Raw genomic sequence first — 17,670 nt, forward strand, 5'->3', positions numbered from 1 at the left:
ATCTTTCTGAAACTCAATCAGCAAGCACTTACTGTGTGCAGTCATTTTTATATTAGTTACTTTAGCAGGTGCTGTGGATTTGCAGAGCTGTGTATGAAGTTTCCTGAGGACCAGGGTAGATGGTGAGACAGAGGCAGTGGGGACTACCAAAACAGATACTCATGTGACACAATACTAGTTCAGAGTAGTAAAGGCCAGTGCCAAATTGGGGACACAGGTAGGGGCTAGCTCTTTCTACTATAGGTGTACCTTATTTGTGCCCACGCTATCCAAGTCAAGAGAAATTAGGGCATACTTATTTGCATTATAAACTGATCTGCCACTGAGTTTCTTGATATAATGAGCCCCCTTGTGGTTTTTAAAAAATTATTATTTTAAATGTTTATTTTTTAATAGCGTAGGACTCACAAAAAGTTGTAAAAATAGTACAAAGAACTCTTGTGTACCCTTCACCAAGCTTCCCACGATGATAATATCTCCCATAACCATACATAGCACACTGTTAAAACCAGGAAATTGATGCTGGTACATCATCGGTTTTGTGTGTGTGTGTGTATGTGCATGCGCACGCACACACACGCTATTCTTTGACATTTTGTCACGTGTAGATTCGAGTGACCATGACCACAATCGGGGTGCAGAAGTGTTCCATCACCACAAAGAAATTCCTCACGTAATGGTTTGTTCCTTCCCCCGCCCCTGACCCCCGGCAATGACTCATCTCTTCTCCATCACTATAATTTTGTCATTTTGAGAATGTTACGGAAATGGAATCATACGGCCTTTGAGATTGAGAAGTCAGTGTAATTCCCTCGAGATTCATCCACATTGAGTACCAGTGGTTTATTTCTTTTTATTCCGAGGAATATTCTACTGTAGGATGTGCCACGGTTGGCTCTGCCATTCCCCTTGCTCTCTAAAAGATAGTTTATTTGCGTACGACTCATTACAGCACAGCAAGGGACCCTTATGAGGGTGACCCTCGCTCATCCACACTGAGTTCACTAAATTGGAATTTGCGGTCATGGACATGAAGTCCGTTCCTCTGTTATCCAGCCCTCAGATCCTCGTCAAGAAACTGTGTGTGCCAAGTACTGGAGATAGCAAGGGGCAGTCATTTACCACCGACCCGAGCGCTTTCCTGTGTGTTATGTCATTACTTTCTGCTTCCCAAGGCTGGGGTGAAGGCTCCCAGTGATCATCACCCCTTTTACGCACAAGGATTCTGAGCCGCCAGAAGCCCTGCCCCTGATGGTGTGGAGGTGGACGTGGTGGATTGGGATTTGAACCCAGGACTCCTGACGCCCAGCAGGCTCCCTTGACCCCAGGGCTCAGTTTGCCCAGCATTGGTCAGAGCCAGTTTGCTCCTCTGCAGAACGACTGGCCTGGACGCATATCTTTTTGGTCCTTTCCAGCTCAGATATTCATGATCCTTTCTGAACAAGAAGTAACTTTGCTGAGTGACGGAGTCCTTTAGCCTCTGTTGCCGCAAGTGAACTTTGTTCCCAGCATCATTCTGTTTCTATTAGCCATTATTTGAAGACACTTTGGGAATTTAAAAGTAACAATGTAGAATTCCTTTAAAAAAATCGTCTGTTGTTTAGACCTTCCTTCCTTCTGCTGATATTTGATGGAGCGTTTGACCCAGGACTTTAGGGGGTGACTTTAGGGACCAGGGTGCCGAGGAGACTGGCCCTCACATGGCCAGAAGGGGAAGGAGCAGGAGCTTCCTGAGATGCCTTTAAGCCCCATTAAGAAGTTTTGGGGTGGGTGGTGCTTGGTGCCCTGATTCAGATGCCTGATGCCGTGCAGTTTGCAGGATTCTGCCGTGTGCCAGAACTGGGCTTCAGATCAGAGGAAGCTGTTATTTCAGGCATCTAAGCGCTGCTGCTCCTGAATTCAACTGAGGGATGGGCCAGAGATGCTCTGAGTCTTTGAAGCTCCAGAAAGGGTTCAAAGGAGCCTTGGAGAAGGGATTCCTGTACCAGGGGGGAAGGGGAGAGGTGACCTCTGGGTCACCTCTAATTCCTGAGGATTGATTCCGAGATAAATGGAACCTCCGTCTTCGGCTTCAGGCATTCATTACAAGCCCCGCTGAATCCCTCAGAATCACAGGCTGGTGGAGAGCGAAGGGGGACCGTTCCTATGACCTCTGGCAGATCACCTCCCCCTCCTCAGGTGCAATCCAGGAGAGAGGGGGTGCTTTGGAATCTGATAGACCCATCTACCTCCCATCCCAGTGACGGAGTGGTAGGCAGGCACCATGGCATGGGGGTGTCAGAAAGGCCAAAGGTCATTTTAAACCCAAATTCTCTTCATCCATGCTCTGCAACCAACTCTTTGTGTCGGCCAGACAGGAGAGCCTTGATAAGTATGGGTTAATGAATAAATGTGTCACCTTGGCAAAACTCTCCCTCTGCCTCCTTCTCCATCCTCGTCAGCCAGTCTGTTAAAGGGGGCAGGATAGACCGTGCCTGAAGGCCTGTCCCAGAGGGTCCACAGCCCTGGCCTTTCCAAGGTGCAGGCAAGCCCTCCATCGCATCATCAAGCCACACCGTTTACCCTCCCTATCCTCCAGGCTGCAGGAAAATGCAAATAGCCCGAGGGACTGAAATCAGGCTGGGAGCCTAGACTCTCCAAGCCTGCAAAACTCCGTTCTCCCCTGTCCCTCCCCGGTCCCTGCCCGAGCGTATGGCTGCAGCTATGCTTGTCACCGTTCGAGATTGCATTGGCCACAGGAGATGTGGATGATTTTTCCATTTGGTCCTGATGTTTATTTCATGCCCATCAATATCAGCCCATATGAGGACAGATGAGGTGGTTATTTACAGGCTGTGCATTTTCACACTTGGTAATTATAAACCCTTCCCCTGTTTGGTCAGAGTCTTGGAGATCTATTTTGGCAATTAGCAGTTTAGTATTTGTTTAATGGGAATGCAAGAGAGTGTTACGGCACATCAGCGCTCCACTAATGATTTGCCTGTCTCCTCCGGAGCTGGCAGGTTTGGGCCTTTTTCGCGGTAGGGGGAGGCCTGATGGGGAGAGGCTGGGGTGGGGGGAGGCACATTAGGAAGCCTGCCTGCCCATCGCCCACCCACGGCACACACTCGCGTGCCTGCACGCACACACGCGCTCACAACCGGTGTTGCACACGGGCCGGGGATTTCCAGAGCCCAGCAGCCGCCACGCAAAGGCGCCTCGCACGAGAGGCCGTGAGGCCAGATGCCATTTCCACGTGACAGCTGTCAAGCCTGTCGGAACCAACTGCTTCTCCTCCAGCAGCTTGTGCCCGGCCTCTGTCTGTGTCCCTTTCCCACCGCCTCCCTTCCTTCGCAGCCTTCTGTCTCATCCCGGCTGGGGTGTCCCCAGAGAGAGCCTCTTGCCCCGCCCTCTGGGGTAACGCCGGCCCTGGGCTTTGCCCGCACAGCCAGGGCCCCCAACTCCACCCGAGGCTGTACCGGCAGACTCTTACTTCCCTTGCTCGGTTTTGAGATGGTGCCCCCCGGGGCTGCTCCCCCAGGGACGCGCTGGTTTCATTAGTGGCTGTCCCTGGATGTGACCCATTGGCAGCGGGAAGTTGCACAGTGTTGGGTGCAGTTCCCCCCACTTAACTGCGTGGGTTATGTGTGTACGTGTGCACAGGCGTGTGTGTAGGTGCACACATGCGGGGATTGCCAGGGCTGGGGCAGTGACTTGCAATAAACGTTATGATGAGAGTATCCTGTGTGTCAGGCCCTCACCACCACCACCTGAAGGCTTCCCAACAACTCCGGGGGGCGAGGCTTCCCAACAACTCCGGGGGGCGAGGCTTCCCAACAACTCCGGGGGGCGAGGCTTCCCAACAACTCCGGGGGGCGAGGCTTCCCAACAACTCCGGGGGGCGAGGCTTCCCAACAACTCCGGGGGGCGAGGCTTCCTAACAACTCTGGGGGGCGAGGCTTCCCAACAACTCCGGGGGGCGCGCTCACTCAGCATTCTTAGGGCTCGTGTGCAGCACGGATTCTGGTGGCCTGAGCCCTGGACTGAGTTCTGGGACCCCTCTGCCAGTTCCAGCCCTGCCACCAGCTTGCTCGGTGACCAAAGAGCGGACAAGTGAGCTCTAGGCTTTTTGAGGTTGCCCATCTAGAAGGAAGAGACCCCTCAGCCTCCTTTTCTCTTTGCTTCTCTCTCTGACCATTCCCTCCTCTCCTGAGCCTGCTGGAGGTGATGTACAGCTATCTGCTTGGCTACCTCATCACCTCTCTTAACTTTTTGGGAGAGTTTTAAGGCAGTGTTTGTCGGTTCACTCAGGAGACAACAGAGCTGTGCTGAGCCCTAGGGATTCAAAAAATAGAACCCAGTTAAGGGAGACCAGTAGAAAGATGTAGGGATGCATCTGGTCTTAAATCCCGGCTCCATCATTTGCTGCACGTGTGATCCTAGGCAAGTCACTTAATCGCAATGAGCCACAATTTCCTTACCTATATAATGGGTGTGATAATATCTACCTCAGAGCTATTGTGATAATTAAATGAGCTTTGCAAATTGCCTATGAAGCTCCAGTAAATGGTAGCTATTACAGTAATCATTATTTCGGGGGGAACAGACATTTCATAGCCCAGAGCCTGATATTTACGTGGGGAATCAGAATCCCTGAGCAGGAGGTTTTGCCTGCCTTTATGTAAGTAAAATATCTGAATCTCCAGAATAGAGTCGTTTGGAGATCCCACACCCTTTGTCAAGTATCTATTTTATAAATTCACAACTGCTATCTGATGAACACCAGGGTTTGCGTTTCTGTTTTGTTTTGTTTAAGTTAAATGGGAAAATGGAATGACCCCACAAGAATTAAAAAAGAGTAAAAAAATAGGGCCAGTAAAGAGTAGAAAAAATAGGGCCAGTAAAGACGAGTCTTGCCAAATGGGGATTGAACATTCTGGCCACAGTTAGACTTAGGAGCCTTCTATGAAGAGTTTAGGAAATGTACTTAATGCCACTGAATTGTTTATCAAAAAGTGGTTAAACTGGCAAATTTTATGTCTATTTTACAACCAAAAAAGAGAAACTAAGCAGACTGTCTGTCTTGTTACTTAATTAAGGCATGGGCGTGAGTTAAAATAGACAAGCTTTCAGGTGGATGCAGACTAGAAATTTTTGAGACTTGGAATGAAGGAAGAAGTGCCTAGTGGCAGCAGCTGCAAAACCACTCAGACCGCGCCTCTGTTGCCGCAGCCTTCCAGGAGTAAGTGCACAGAGCTGGGGCGCTGAGCGGCTCGGGTGCCTGCAGCCAGGCGTACCAGAACCTGAGCCCCGGCAGGCAGGCGGGGCTGGCCGGCTGAGATTTGGACTCAGGAGACCAGCCGCTGAGTCCTGGGGGCGCAGTCCCCGCCATCTCCAGAACCACGAGGGAGGAAACTGCGGCTCAGAGAATTTGTAATAATCCCTGTCTTCTGGGGTTGTGTGAGGACCGAAGCAGTAATACATGTGAAAATATTGATGGTCGTGAAAAAAACCCCAGTGATGTCTTTAGGTTTCTTCAAGTCCTGTGTTCAGTTTTTGGCCCTTCTCAGCTCCTTCCAGAACAGAACTTTGGCTCTCTTTTCCTAAGACCAAGACAAGGTGAGGAGACGCCCCCAAAAGCCACCTGTGGCAAAGGGTCTGCGAATCTGGCAGGGGACAAACAGCCAGTCTTCAGGCAGCTGAAGATCCAGGTAAAGCCCCTTTTATTTAGGGCCCATCTCCACACACATACACTGCGATTAAGGCTCAGCTCAGCTGGATTTAGCCATTTAGATCAGTGGTTCTCAGCCTTGGCTGCACCCTGGAATCCCTGGGGGAGCTTTAAACACTCCTCTGCCATCCCCACCCGCTCCTGAGTGCTGATTTCACCGGTCAGCGTGTGGCCTCGGCAGCAGGGATTTTGTTTTTTTTTAAGTTCCTCAGGTGATTCTGGTGAGCAGTCAAGGTTGAAAACTACTGATCTAGATTTCAGCGTGAACTAATGGGATTTTCCTGCCTGCTCCCTTTTCTCCTCCATTCTTCCTTTTGGGCAGTGATTAAAGATAGACTGTCCTTACCCTTTCTTTGCAAGGCTGAAGCATGCTGAGAAGTTTCATTTCAATAAACTAGACGCCCTTACCAAGCTGTAGGGCAGGAGTGGATTTTGGTTTTGTGCAGGCTGGTTGGAGGAGGAGCGGAGAGCAGTGCCGTCCTATGTGCAGAAACAATCCCCGGAATAAGGCAGCCGCCGTCTCCAGCAGGGATCCCAGGCTTCTCTGTTCTGGGCAGTCCTGCCTCGTATACGAGACTCACTCCACTCATGACTTTAGTGCCTTGAGTTTATAGAGCATCAGCAGGCCTGTTAAACCCTGCGCACTGTAGTGTCACGGTATCGCATTTATGGGCGTTTATTTAAACTAACGCTTGAAGTATTTGAGTGGGAGCAGGAAGTGAAATTGAAAGGCATTTGTTCTGGGGGAGTTTGAAGAGCTGCGTTTCTTCCTTTCCTTTTCCTCTCTCTCCTTGTGTCTGACCAGATAATTTAAGGATCATTTGAAGTGCCATTTCCTGCTTTGTTCTTCATACCTGTGGTGTGTGGGGGTGTGTGTATTTGTATCCCAAGAGGGGTAGGACATTTCTGAGGGTGTGTTGGCCAGCCGCAGCAAAACTCTGGAATATCCTCAGTCACAGAGAATTTGTGAAGGACCAGCGGTGAATCTGATGCTCCTGGATGGGGTCCCAGCAGGTTCTGTGGTCCGTTTCAGCATTCTAGGCAGAATCTCTACGGGTGGATCGTAGGTGACCATCCCATACAGTTCCTTCCCTCCATTCACAGACGAGAAACTAAGGACCGAGAAAGGAGGTGACTTCCCCTCAGTGAGCTCCTCATGGAGCTGGGATTGGAAGCTGGATCCTGCCCATGCTTTGTGCCACACTGTCTGCCGTGCTCAGCTGCGTCCCAGCACCTCCTGAGTTATTACCAGCAACTCTTTTCCCTTTTACCATTTCCTGGGAACAAGTTTTCTGCCATCTCCAAATCAGCTTCACCTACTTGCTATGTACTTGGGGAGCCAAAACCTCTGGCAGAAACGGCAGTGGTCAGAGGGCACACTCTAGGGTCCCAAACTTTGGCCAACCAACCTGACAAGGAGAATTTCTGACCTCTCTTTCGAGCAGATTCTTTGCTCTGTGACTTGAAAGTTTTCCTCTTCAGCTAGTACGTGAGCTGAGATGGCTAAAGTCTCACCTCTGGATATGGTCAACATCTTCTGCCTACTTCTAGGATCACCCAGCAAGAATGTCTGGCTCACAGTAAATCTTTAGACTCATTATAAAGAGGGTTTGCTCATTCATTAAATGAATTAGGATTAGAGAGGCATCACCCACTGACTTGAGTGCTAACGATTGCAGATTTTCCTGGTGCTCATTTAGGGCGGAACATGTTGCCAATTTCTCTTGGCACTTCCAGGATCTCGGTCTCCAACCTCGCTGCTGAGGTGAGATTTAGAGGCGGTCCCTTCACATCCTAGCACCTGTATTTCACTCGGAAGGTGGAATCGATAGTTTAATACTCAGCTGACATTCCGCCTTTTACCTCCTTCCACCCATTTTCTTGCCTTTCTTCACTGTCTAGTATTATTTGAGGCTGTGTATCTGCTTATAGACTAAAAGCTTTTTTTTTTTTTTTTGAGAGCAGGGACCATGTATGAGTCACCTGTTTCCACAAGAATGCCATGTAACAAACAACCACAAAACCTCAGTGGCAGACGATAGCTGTTTATTTCACGAGTCTGCAGTCTAAAGTCCACTGGGAGCGGTTCTGCTGATCTTGGCTGGGTTCACTTGCATGTTTTGGGGTTGACCAGATGTTCGCCCATCTAGGCTGGCCTCAGTTGGGGCAACTGAGGGGACTTGGCCCTGCTCTGTGTGTTTCTCGTCCTCCGGCAGGCCAGCCTGGCCATGCCCTTCTCATGGTGACGGCAGAGGTGCAAGGGAGAACAAGCCGAAACACACAGACCCTCATGAGGCTGGGCCCAAAACAGGCACACCATTCTCTCCACCTTTTTTATTGACCGTAACAAGTCAAGTCCAGATACAAAGGTGGGGAGATAGACTGCCTTTTTTGAGAGGAACTGCAAAATTACAGGGTATAAAGGGTATGGGGTCATTAATGCAATCCATATACTATGGACCTATATAGTTTGCCTCTTATTTGGAACTTAGGCTGATACTTTGCAAATAGTGCATACTTAATAAATACATGTCACATAAAAGCAAAGTTAATTGATTAGATTTTCTAATCACAACTGAGCTGACTGAATGATGTAGCCATTAGCTGGAGTTTGTTGGAAGGGAAGTTTCTGTCATCCTAGTAGAATCTGAATTTCCCCGCATTGGGTGCAGGGACAGCTTGGTTGCCACTAAGAAGTCCCTCTTCTTGTCATCTTTTCTGTCATGGGTTCTGCTGTTGTCATTTTCAGGATCTTGGAGTATAAATGTCTGAGAGTCAGGGAACAAAGCGGGGGAGAACTGTTATCACCCTGACGTGTCTCCGTTGCCTCTGGAAGGGAAATTTGGTTCATGTATTGAGCACTGAATGTATGTAAAGAGGGAGAAGCAGCTCTGTCCAGTGTCTTTAACGTTTGTTCTTGTTTCTGCCCCCTTAGAGCAGCACATGGAAAGTAGGGTCCATAGGCCAGCAGCTGCATCAGCAGCGCCCAGGAGCTTGTTAGAAATGCAGACGCTGCTTCCTGAATCAGACACCCTGGGGCTGAGGCCCAGGGGATCTGTGTTTTAACAAGTGCTCCAAGTGATTCTGACAGGGAGGAGGTTTGAGACCCCCTGCCTAGCCCCCGTGGGCCGTGCAAACTAACAGTGTGGCTCCCACTACTGACTCTCAGACGCGGGGCGTGCGTGGGGCACCTCTGAGGAGGTCACGATGTAGTCTGAGCCTTGCAATAGTCAGGATTACAGGTTCAGGACCTCCTGGTGTTGGACACCAACGGCGGCATCTCCAACCAGCTCAAAGTCACTTGCCCTGCTTTGTCATTTGCAAGGGTACACCACTGAGGATGCCAGGGCTGCGTTTTATACCTGCCTTTACACCTAACTTTTATACCTAACTTTATTAGAAGGCAGATCTCAAGGATGGAACAAGCTCCTTCTCCCCAGACAGACCGGGCAGGTGCCAAGACGTGGGACAAAGTGTGCTCAGGTTCAGACACCTCCTCCCCTTCTTGCCCCCTCGCTCTGGGGACCCCCCAGGACCACTAGGCATGTGGGCCCCCACCTCTGGTACAAAGAAATCTGTATGGCTGGTGAGGGCACTGTCAACACAAAATAAATACCAGCGCTGATCATGAAGAGGAGGGTGGTAGCCTTTGAAGCAGCATTTCACCAGGGTTAGCGGTGTTTTCTCCCCGAAGTCAGAGAAACGCCTATGTCCAGCCCCCTAACTCTTTTGTGTTCTTTTTAGCTCCGTGAACGAGGCCTGGCCTGCAGGCTGCACTCGGCACAGCCAACTAATCTGTGTGTGTGTGTGTGTGTGTGTGTGTGTGTGTGTGTGTGTGTGTGTGTGTGTGTGTGTGTGTGTGTGAGAGACGGACAGAGTTATCAGCTTGCTCTCTCCAGGGCTGAATACCAGCTACCTTGCCCGTATCCCTCACAGCCCTGTGATGGAGGCTCACACAAGCCTCTTCTGTTTGATTCACATAGAACCGTGAGAAACAGCCCCGTATGTGAGGCCGTGTTTTTCATTCTATTCAGTCTTTGTATATTCGGATTCTTCCAGTTTCAGCTCTTGCTGTTCTGCCAGATTTCCATCGCATTGATGGCTTCTCTGAATTAATAAGTGTTTTGCAATCACTGAAAAGTTTTCTTCCCCCAAGCACCGGGACTTATCCATATTGATTTTTTTTCCCCTTTCTCTTTCCTCTCTAGCTACTTCTTAGACGTTCTATTTTGTAAAGTGTTAATAGAATTTTTCTTGCGCTCCGACGCTGTATCTATTCAGGAGGTCTTTGTGAGGCCCATTGTACACTGGGCCACAGAGGAAAGAGCTCTATTCTTTACGACAATGGTTGCCCCAAAAAACATACACAGAGCCCCCTCCTCACTCATCAGGGTGGAGCGAATATTAGGAGGGCAGCATCAGAAAACATCCAAAAGTAGGAAGGAGAAGAGGGACCCAATTACGCACTGTGGAAAGGAGAGGCGTTGAAAATACTTGTTTTTAATTCAAAATATTTATTTCCTAAGGGGATCTGAGTTTCAGTACCCAAACATGGCCAACACAGAAGGGGGGCTGTTTTTCTTACTGTTAGGCATTTTCAGCTCAAAATAAGGACTTGGCAAACATCTTAGAAAATATGGCAGTGGGTGTGAAACGGATGTCATGTTTACCTGCACGATACCCAGCAGGCTTCACCCACCACCCACCCGCACCCCAGGCAGTGGAATCCTCTTCGAGGCCCCGGGTCGGAGTCTGCAATGCCATATGCTCGAATGTGACGGCTCTGTGTAGAAACAAACCAGTTGATCTTCTGGTGGTTTCGCTTGAGGGGTGCACGGGAGGCAGCTGGCTATGGTGTGTTTGGCCTCAGCAGGTGCCTTAGGGACTCATCAATCCTGCCTGGCCGGGGAGGGGTCTGGTGAGGGCACCCCCTCTCCAAACTAGCATCCCCTACTCCCCTAGGCCTGGTTCCTGGGAGAGAGAGGACAGCTCCTTGCTGGAGGAACAGTCACCGTGCAAGGCCATTTCCCTCCCAGTAACTGACTACAGAAATGGGGACCAGAAGGGGAAGGCCCCAGGAGCCTGTTTGCTCAGGCTCGGTTGCTTAGCAACACAAGGGGCCCTGACTCCAGAAGGGATTTTTAAGCTAGACCACTCCTTTGGAGGTTTGTGTCTGGCTTGCCTACCCCTTCTTCCATTCTTACCTTAACTTTGCTTTTCCCCCTATTATATTTGATAGCATCTAGAAAAATAGATTTGATTTGTCTGGAGGCACCATTTTAAACCTGGTTTTATTGCTTTGCCCAGTGTCTTCCCTTCCATTGGAGACTGTCATCTGGGAGGAGTGAAGAATGAATAGCCGATGGTTCTTTTTCTCAGCTGGCTTAGCTCAGGCCCCCAAGCTCATTTCTGAGCCTTTGAGCTCCAGTGAACAGTGCTTGGTCCTTCGCACCACACACACACACACACGCACGCACACACACGTGCGCACACACACACACACACACACACGCTGAAATTGCTCCAAGCCCGGAGCCCTCTGGCTAACAGTTCTGTCCACCCACAACCATGTGGTTGGATTGTATTTTTACTGCCAACTTTGGGCACAAAGTGAATGAGGAGACCAGGCTACTCGCCTGGCCAAACCAGGTACAGTCTGCAAGTGAATGGCTGATTGGTTTAGGACAGCACCTGCACTAAAGATGTGTCTTTTGTGGAGCAAATAAAGGATTGGATCATAAGTAAAAGGAGCGGAATTCAAAGCCAAATCTGGTTTCATAAGTGTGAGTTTCTTGAGGTCTGTGTGGGACTTGAGTGTAGATCCTGACTGTCCAGAAATGACTAAAAGGGTTGCAGTGTGCTTGGGAGGACAGAGGAAGGGACTAGGAAGAGAGACAGAGGATGCCTTTGGTATTTTCCTCTCTTTGATGTTTTTGAGAAGGTCCTAGCATCAATGTATTTGTCTGCTGGCGCTGCCATAACAAAGTACCACAGACTGGGTGGCTTAAACAACAGAAATTTATTTTCTCACAATTCTGAAGGCTAGAAGTCCGGGAGCAGGGCATCGGCAGGTGGTTTCTTCTGAGGCCTCTCTTCTTGGCTTGCAGACGACCACCTTTTCTCTGCATCTTCACACGGTCTTCCCTCTGTACCTGTGTCCAGATTTCCTCTTCTTATAAGGACACTAGCTGTACCGAATCAGTGCCCACCCTAATAATGACCTCATTTTAACTTAATTACCTCTTTAAACCCTATCTCCAAATGCAGTCACATTCTGAGATGCTGGGCATTTAGGATTTCAATATATGAATTCGAGAGGTGGGGGATGGACACAGTTCAGCCCACAACAATCAAGATGTTGAAGTTTCATTGTTTATAACTAGAAACAATTGAAATATCTATCAGAAGGATAATTAAGTAAGCTATAGCTTCTCCCTCCATGAAATAATATGTGGCAGTCAAGCTAGTATTCATAATACCTCACACTCCTTAGGGTGACTACTATTTTTTTTAAAAAAGGCAGAAAATAACAAGTACTGGCAAGGATGTGGAGAAATTGGAACCTTTATGCACTGTCAGTGGGAATGTAAAATGGTACAGGCTCTGTGGAAAACAGTATGGCAGTTCCTCAAAAAATTAAAAACAGAATTACCATATGATCTAGCAATTTCACTTCTGAGTATATACCCAAAAGAATTGAAAGCAGGGACTCAAAATATTTGTACACCAATGTTCATAGCAGCATTATTCAGAACAGCTAAAACCCAAGTGTCCACTGATGGACAAATGGATAAGCAAATGTGGTCTATACATAGATGGAAGATGGATGAACCTTCAAGACATTATGCTAAGTGAAATAAGCCAGTCATAAAAAAGCAAATACTATGTAATTCTACTTATATGAAATGAAATACTTAGAGTTGTCACAGAGACACAAAGAGACAGAAAGTAGACAGGTGGCTGCCACAGGCTGAGGGGATGAAGGGAGTGGGAGTTATTGTTTAAAGCGGGTAGGGTTTCAGTTCTACAGGTGAAAAAAGTTCTGGAGATGAATGGTGGTGATGCTAGTGCAACGTTATGAATGTATTTAATACCACTGACCTGTACACTTAAAGATGGTTATGATGGCAATTTTTATGTTATGGGTATTTTTACCACAGTGGAAAAAGGATGGGGAAAAAAAGATAGTATTCATAATGTAGTCATCTGGGAATTGTTTGCAATATTGTAATGTTATCTTAAAAAAAAGAACAAGGGGAAAATTCCATATACAATATGATTTAAACTATATTAAAATCGGCATATATATATTTTTTAAAGCAAAAACTAAAGGGAAGTACACCAGATGTTAACTGTGGTTATGCTAGTTTGGAAAGACAGACAGTGATTTATTTTCTCTTTCAATATTTGTATTTTCAAATAGGTTTTAACAAGCAACATGACTTCTGTAATGGAAACTGCCACCACCCCCCCCCCAATATATAATGTTTTGTGTATTTTGTTAAAATTCCTAAAGCAGACTCTATTTTGTATTTGTTTTGCAGGTGGAGGATGCAATGCTAATGTTTGATAAGACGACCAACAGGCACAGAGGTAAGAACCCCAGTGTGAGGAGGTTGCCCCTTCATCCTCTGCGGGCTCCATCTCTTCTCACCCCCCGTCCTGCAGACAAAAGATGCAGTGACTGTTCCAAAATCAGGCAGGTGGAGGTGACGTGTGTTGTGGATCTCTATTAATAGAGGGCCACGATCGTGTGGAGAGTTGATTGATACTGGACAGTTAAAACACCATTTCCTTTTGGCTTGGGAACTGTCATTTAATTATGCAGCCACGCCCAACACGCGTTCTGATACACTTGTCCAATCCTTGCTTTCTTAGTCCTTGCTAAACCACAGCACTAAGTGATCCAGGTGGAAATTATTCACAGCAATTACTCAATTGAGTTCTCAATTTGCATTGAAGGAGGTGGTTGAGAAGCACACTGTCAATCTAAAGAGCCAAAAAAAAAAACAAAGCCTCATCCTAGGTTTACTCGATGTTTGATGTATACAGTGAGTACAGACCTGGTAATGCCCTTTTGTGCCTCTTGGATGTTTGAAGGACATCTGCACTTTCTTGTATTTTTCTCCTGTGCTTACTATCCTGTCCATGTTTTGGAAAATGGGTTTCATCTTGGGGTCTAAGAACCCCTGAAATGACACGCAGGATGTTTTATGTTTCTCTTGGGAGAGGCTTTCTAGCTTTGAACAGATTCTCAAAGGGGTCGCTGACCTCTGCCACCTCACCCCCCCTCCAAAAAAAAAAAAAAAAACACATTGAAATTATTGCTTTAACCAGAAAATTGGATGACTCTAGAAAATCCTCCCCAGAGGAAGCAGGGTCATAAGTTATGGTTTAGCGTTCCGTTCTCCGGAAGCTCCTGGTTTCTGGGGCTCCTATTCACGGGGCATTAATGAGCAGAGCTTCTGAAGGGGGGTGGCAGGAAGCAGTGTTCTAGAGAGAAGGAGCCAGCGAGCAGTGTTTCCTTGCCACTTGGATGGCATTTGGATGTTTCTTGTGTTGTTTACATTCTTGCTGTCCCCTGTGATTAGAAGCAGTTACCCAGTGCTGACTGCACGTCTCCCTGTTCTGAGCAGGCAGGCTGAGTGAAAGGGAGGAAGGAGTGGGTGGGAAGCGATGCTTCCGAGGGTGGGAGAAGGAGGGGCTGTCCTGAGTGTGCCTGGGGAATCGAGCATCTCACGCATCCACCTACAGCATCCTTAAAAGGAAGAATAGAAACTGGGCAGAAGACTGGGGCGTCAGGGGTGTATATGTTGGGGAAGGGATGGGGAGGGGGTAGAGGATGAGGAGTAGGGGGAGGCAAGGAGAGAAAAGAAGAGCTTACAGGTGTGGAATGATTGCCTTTGTCTTCTGCAACGCTCTGGAGTGAGAGGAAGGTGGGGCCGGTGATGGGCGATTCTTGATGACCCTTGATCATCGTCTGCATTGCGTCGATCTTTATGGCTTTCCCAGCACTGCTTCCACGTGCATCTTCTAACTTGATCTTCACAGCAGCCCCCGGAGGGAAAATCGCTTAAGTTCTTTATGCCTCAGTTTATTCATCTGCAAAGTGGAGATGATATTGGTACCTCCTTATAGGATTGTTTGGAGAGCGTAGTGCCAAGCACAACAACAGTGCATAAATGTTAGGTATTATTATTATTACCATCACCTCTATTTTGTGGATGAGATAACCACAGCTCAGAGGAGGTGCCTTACATCCAGGCTCAGAGAAGGGACTCACACCTCGGACAGCTGATTTCAAAATCTGCTCTTTGTTGTATCCACGTGGGGCAGGTTTGTTGAGAAGGGTGTTTTCGTCCTTTTATTTTCAGGATGGGCGAGGTCCATCTGAACGTGGCACTGGTGTTCAGTGTTAGAATTCATAATCCTGGAAGATTCCTGAGTGGCTTCTAGGCAGTATTGTTATCCTTCTTTTTTGAATATCAGTGAATAAAGGTATTTTTGATCTCCTGCTCTGTGTCAGGCCCTGTGTTGGAGGAGATGACAGATAATCTCACTGAACCCTCTCAACTGAGCAAGGAAAGAGGTTCATCATCTGAGGGACCTGAGAGGGCGGGTCACCCTCCGTGTCAGGTCACTCAGCTGGTAACTGACAGAGATGGATTCACACTCAGGATATCAGGCCCAGACACACTGCAGAGGAGGTGCCAGGGAAAGTTCTCCCCTATTTCTAACGCAGATGCCTCCTGCTGTGGTTGAAGCCTCTTCCCCTTCTCCAAGGGCGCTGGGCACAGTGATGGGGTGGGGGTCCCTCTGTGGCTGGGTGAGGGAAGTGTTCCCTGTTGTGAGCCTAAGGGAGGTCATCTGTGGCCCAGCACTCAGAGTAGCTTCAGGAACGTGGTCGCTCACTCCCCCAAGTCAGGACTCCTGGTGGCGATGGCAGGATGGAGGGCGGGCAGAGCCCCTGGTGCGTGCACGGCGCTGCCCCCTCCCCCAGCCAAGGCAGGGCCTGCCCCGCCTCCTTCTGCCCTGCCCGCCTTTAAGATTCCTGTGGTCAGTACAGGACCCCTTACATAATTCATGGAGTCACAAGATGAAAGGCAGGGCCTTTTATTCAAAAACTATTAAGAATTTCAAGATGACAGCAGAGCATTCAACCAAGAGCGGAGCCCTTCTGAGCACGGGGTGTATGTGACAGCTCAGGCCGCCCATCCAGGAAGCCGGCCTGAATGGATGCAGCCTGTGGCCGGCCTGATGCTGGTGGGGCGGGGAAGAGAAGGCAGGAGGGACCGTGTGCCCAGAGGTTTCAACAGGAAGGACCTGACACCTGCTGCCCGTTTGCCCCTGTACAGAAATCTGCCCTGCTGTTCCTCCTGTGTCGGGGGTGGGGGCGGGCTTTGGCCCATACATGCTTTCCAGCCCCTCCAAACAGCTGAGGAGGAGTTTCTCTCTGGACGGGGTGCTGAAGATGGGGTAATACTTCAGCGATCCAGAGCATTAGGGGGGAAAGAATTTTCTCTGAAGAAAGAACGTATCGCAAGAGAAGCACAAATCATAGATGTGGAGCCAGCAGGCCTCACAGCCCTGGCCTGATGGAATGTGCACTTGGAATCAGGAGATAAGCACAGGAAAATAAAATCCTCGTGCAGCCACCTTGCCCCAACCTTTCCTTCACCTCCTCGGCTTCCTGTTTTCCATTATCTTATCAAGAGGAAAGTGCTGCCGGAGCAGACGTCGAGGACACCTCTCTGGCTGGCAGTGCCGCCAGCTTTCTGCTTAAAGAGGCCCAGACCATTAACCCCTCCGTGTCGTCAGGGCACTTGCTTAGTGCTTTCCGCCAACTTCCAACCCAGCCCCGTTGGGCAGCCTGGGCGGTGACTTGTCCTCTGCCCCAGGCATTTTGAAAACCACCTGTGTGCCCCTGAGCCGTGACCACTGCTGTCAGGGAGAACTCCGTGGCACGGGGCCTGGCCTTATGGGAGTCAGGCCACACTTGCCATTAGGAGCCAGGGGTCGGGGCAGCGTTTCCACTTCCGGCCCCACAGCAGCCGCCTCCTGCCCGGTCCGCCGCTGGTCCCGTAGGCACGAGGGTGGCCCTCAGTTGCATCTGCACGGCAGTTTGCTCCTCCTGTTCGCAGAAGCGCCAGCCTGTGTTCCTTCCCACTTTACATCTGCACTCGGACCTCGGTAGCAGCGTGGGAAAGAGTCCAGGGGAGAGTCCAGCAGACAGTGAGCCCTCCAGGGAGGTGCATCCTCTATCCTGGAAGCAGGAAGGTCGTTCAGCATCCGACTCTCACAGAAGTGTGGAGTCTTCCCACCTTCGTCCTTAGAGGGACCGCCTTCCAGCTTCTGCTGCCCCTTTGTGTTTAGCCAGGGGCACTTTTCCTAACCTCTCTGAACCCCTCAGGCTCTGCCTCTGGAAAATACATGAACTGGGACGATGAGCTCCAGGACCTAAAGTATGCTTCTGGCTTTTAGCTTTTTAACTGGAAGTATGTTCCAGATTGTTTCCTTTTTCTAACTAGGGGAGGGGGAGCGGTTGTCTCCGGTAGGGGTCCCTGAGACGGGGCTGGGTCTGCAGGAGGTTCGTTGGGGCTGCTCTTCCCGGGGACTGGGCAGGGGGAGATGACGACCTGCGGTGCCCTGGGGAGTTTGAAGAGAGGGTGGTCCTTCAGCTGCCCCGGTTATCCCTGTATGTTGATCAGTCATAGGAGGCAGCCCACCTGGGAAGCAGGTATCATCTTGGGCTTGTACCGAGGAAGTCCTGGAGGGGACCAACAGCTGGGGCCGTCATCCAGCAACGCTCCCAGCGGCTGGGGAAGTTGACCTTCATTCCTGAAGGGGGGTCTGAGCCCCCCCATCAGAGTGCACACCATAGTGGTACAGGGTTCTGTGTTAACACTCCCGGTGGAAACAGCCGCTTTCTGAGCGCCCCTAAACCAGGTGCTTAGCGTGTA

General features: G+C 49.4%; 1 protein-coding gene across 8 annotated transcripts in view; it reads left to right on the forward strand.

Moving 5' to 3' along the window:
- Positions 1-17,670, forward strand: part of MSI2 (musashi RNA binding protein 2) — a 393,052-nt gene that overhangs the window by 239,570 nt on the left and 135,812 nt on the right. For all 8 annotated transcript variants that reach the window (XR_014257254.1, XM_082440130.1, XM_082440127.1 and 5 more), the window contains exon 7: positions 13,255-13,303. Coding sequence is in view for 7 of the 8 variants with exons in the window: in XM_082440130.1 (XP_082296256.1) it covers positions 13,255-13,303 (49 nt within the window). In the remaining variant the exon portion in view is untranslated. The remainder of the gene's footprint in view (positions 1-13,254; positions 13,304-17,670) is intronic.

The sequence above is a fragment of the Balaenoptera physalus genome, assembly GCF_965194825.1.
Source record: "Balaenoptera physalus genome assembly, chromosome: 20".
NCBI lineage: Eukaryota > Metazoa > Chordata > Mammalia > Artiodactyla > Balaenopteridae > Balaenoptera > Balaenoptera physalus.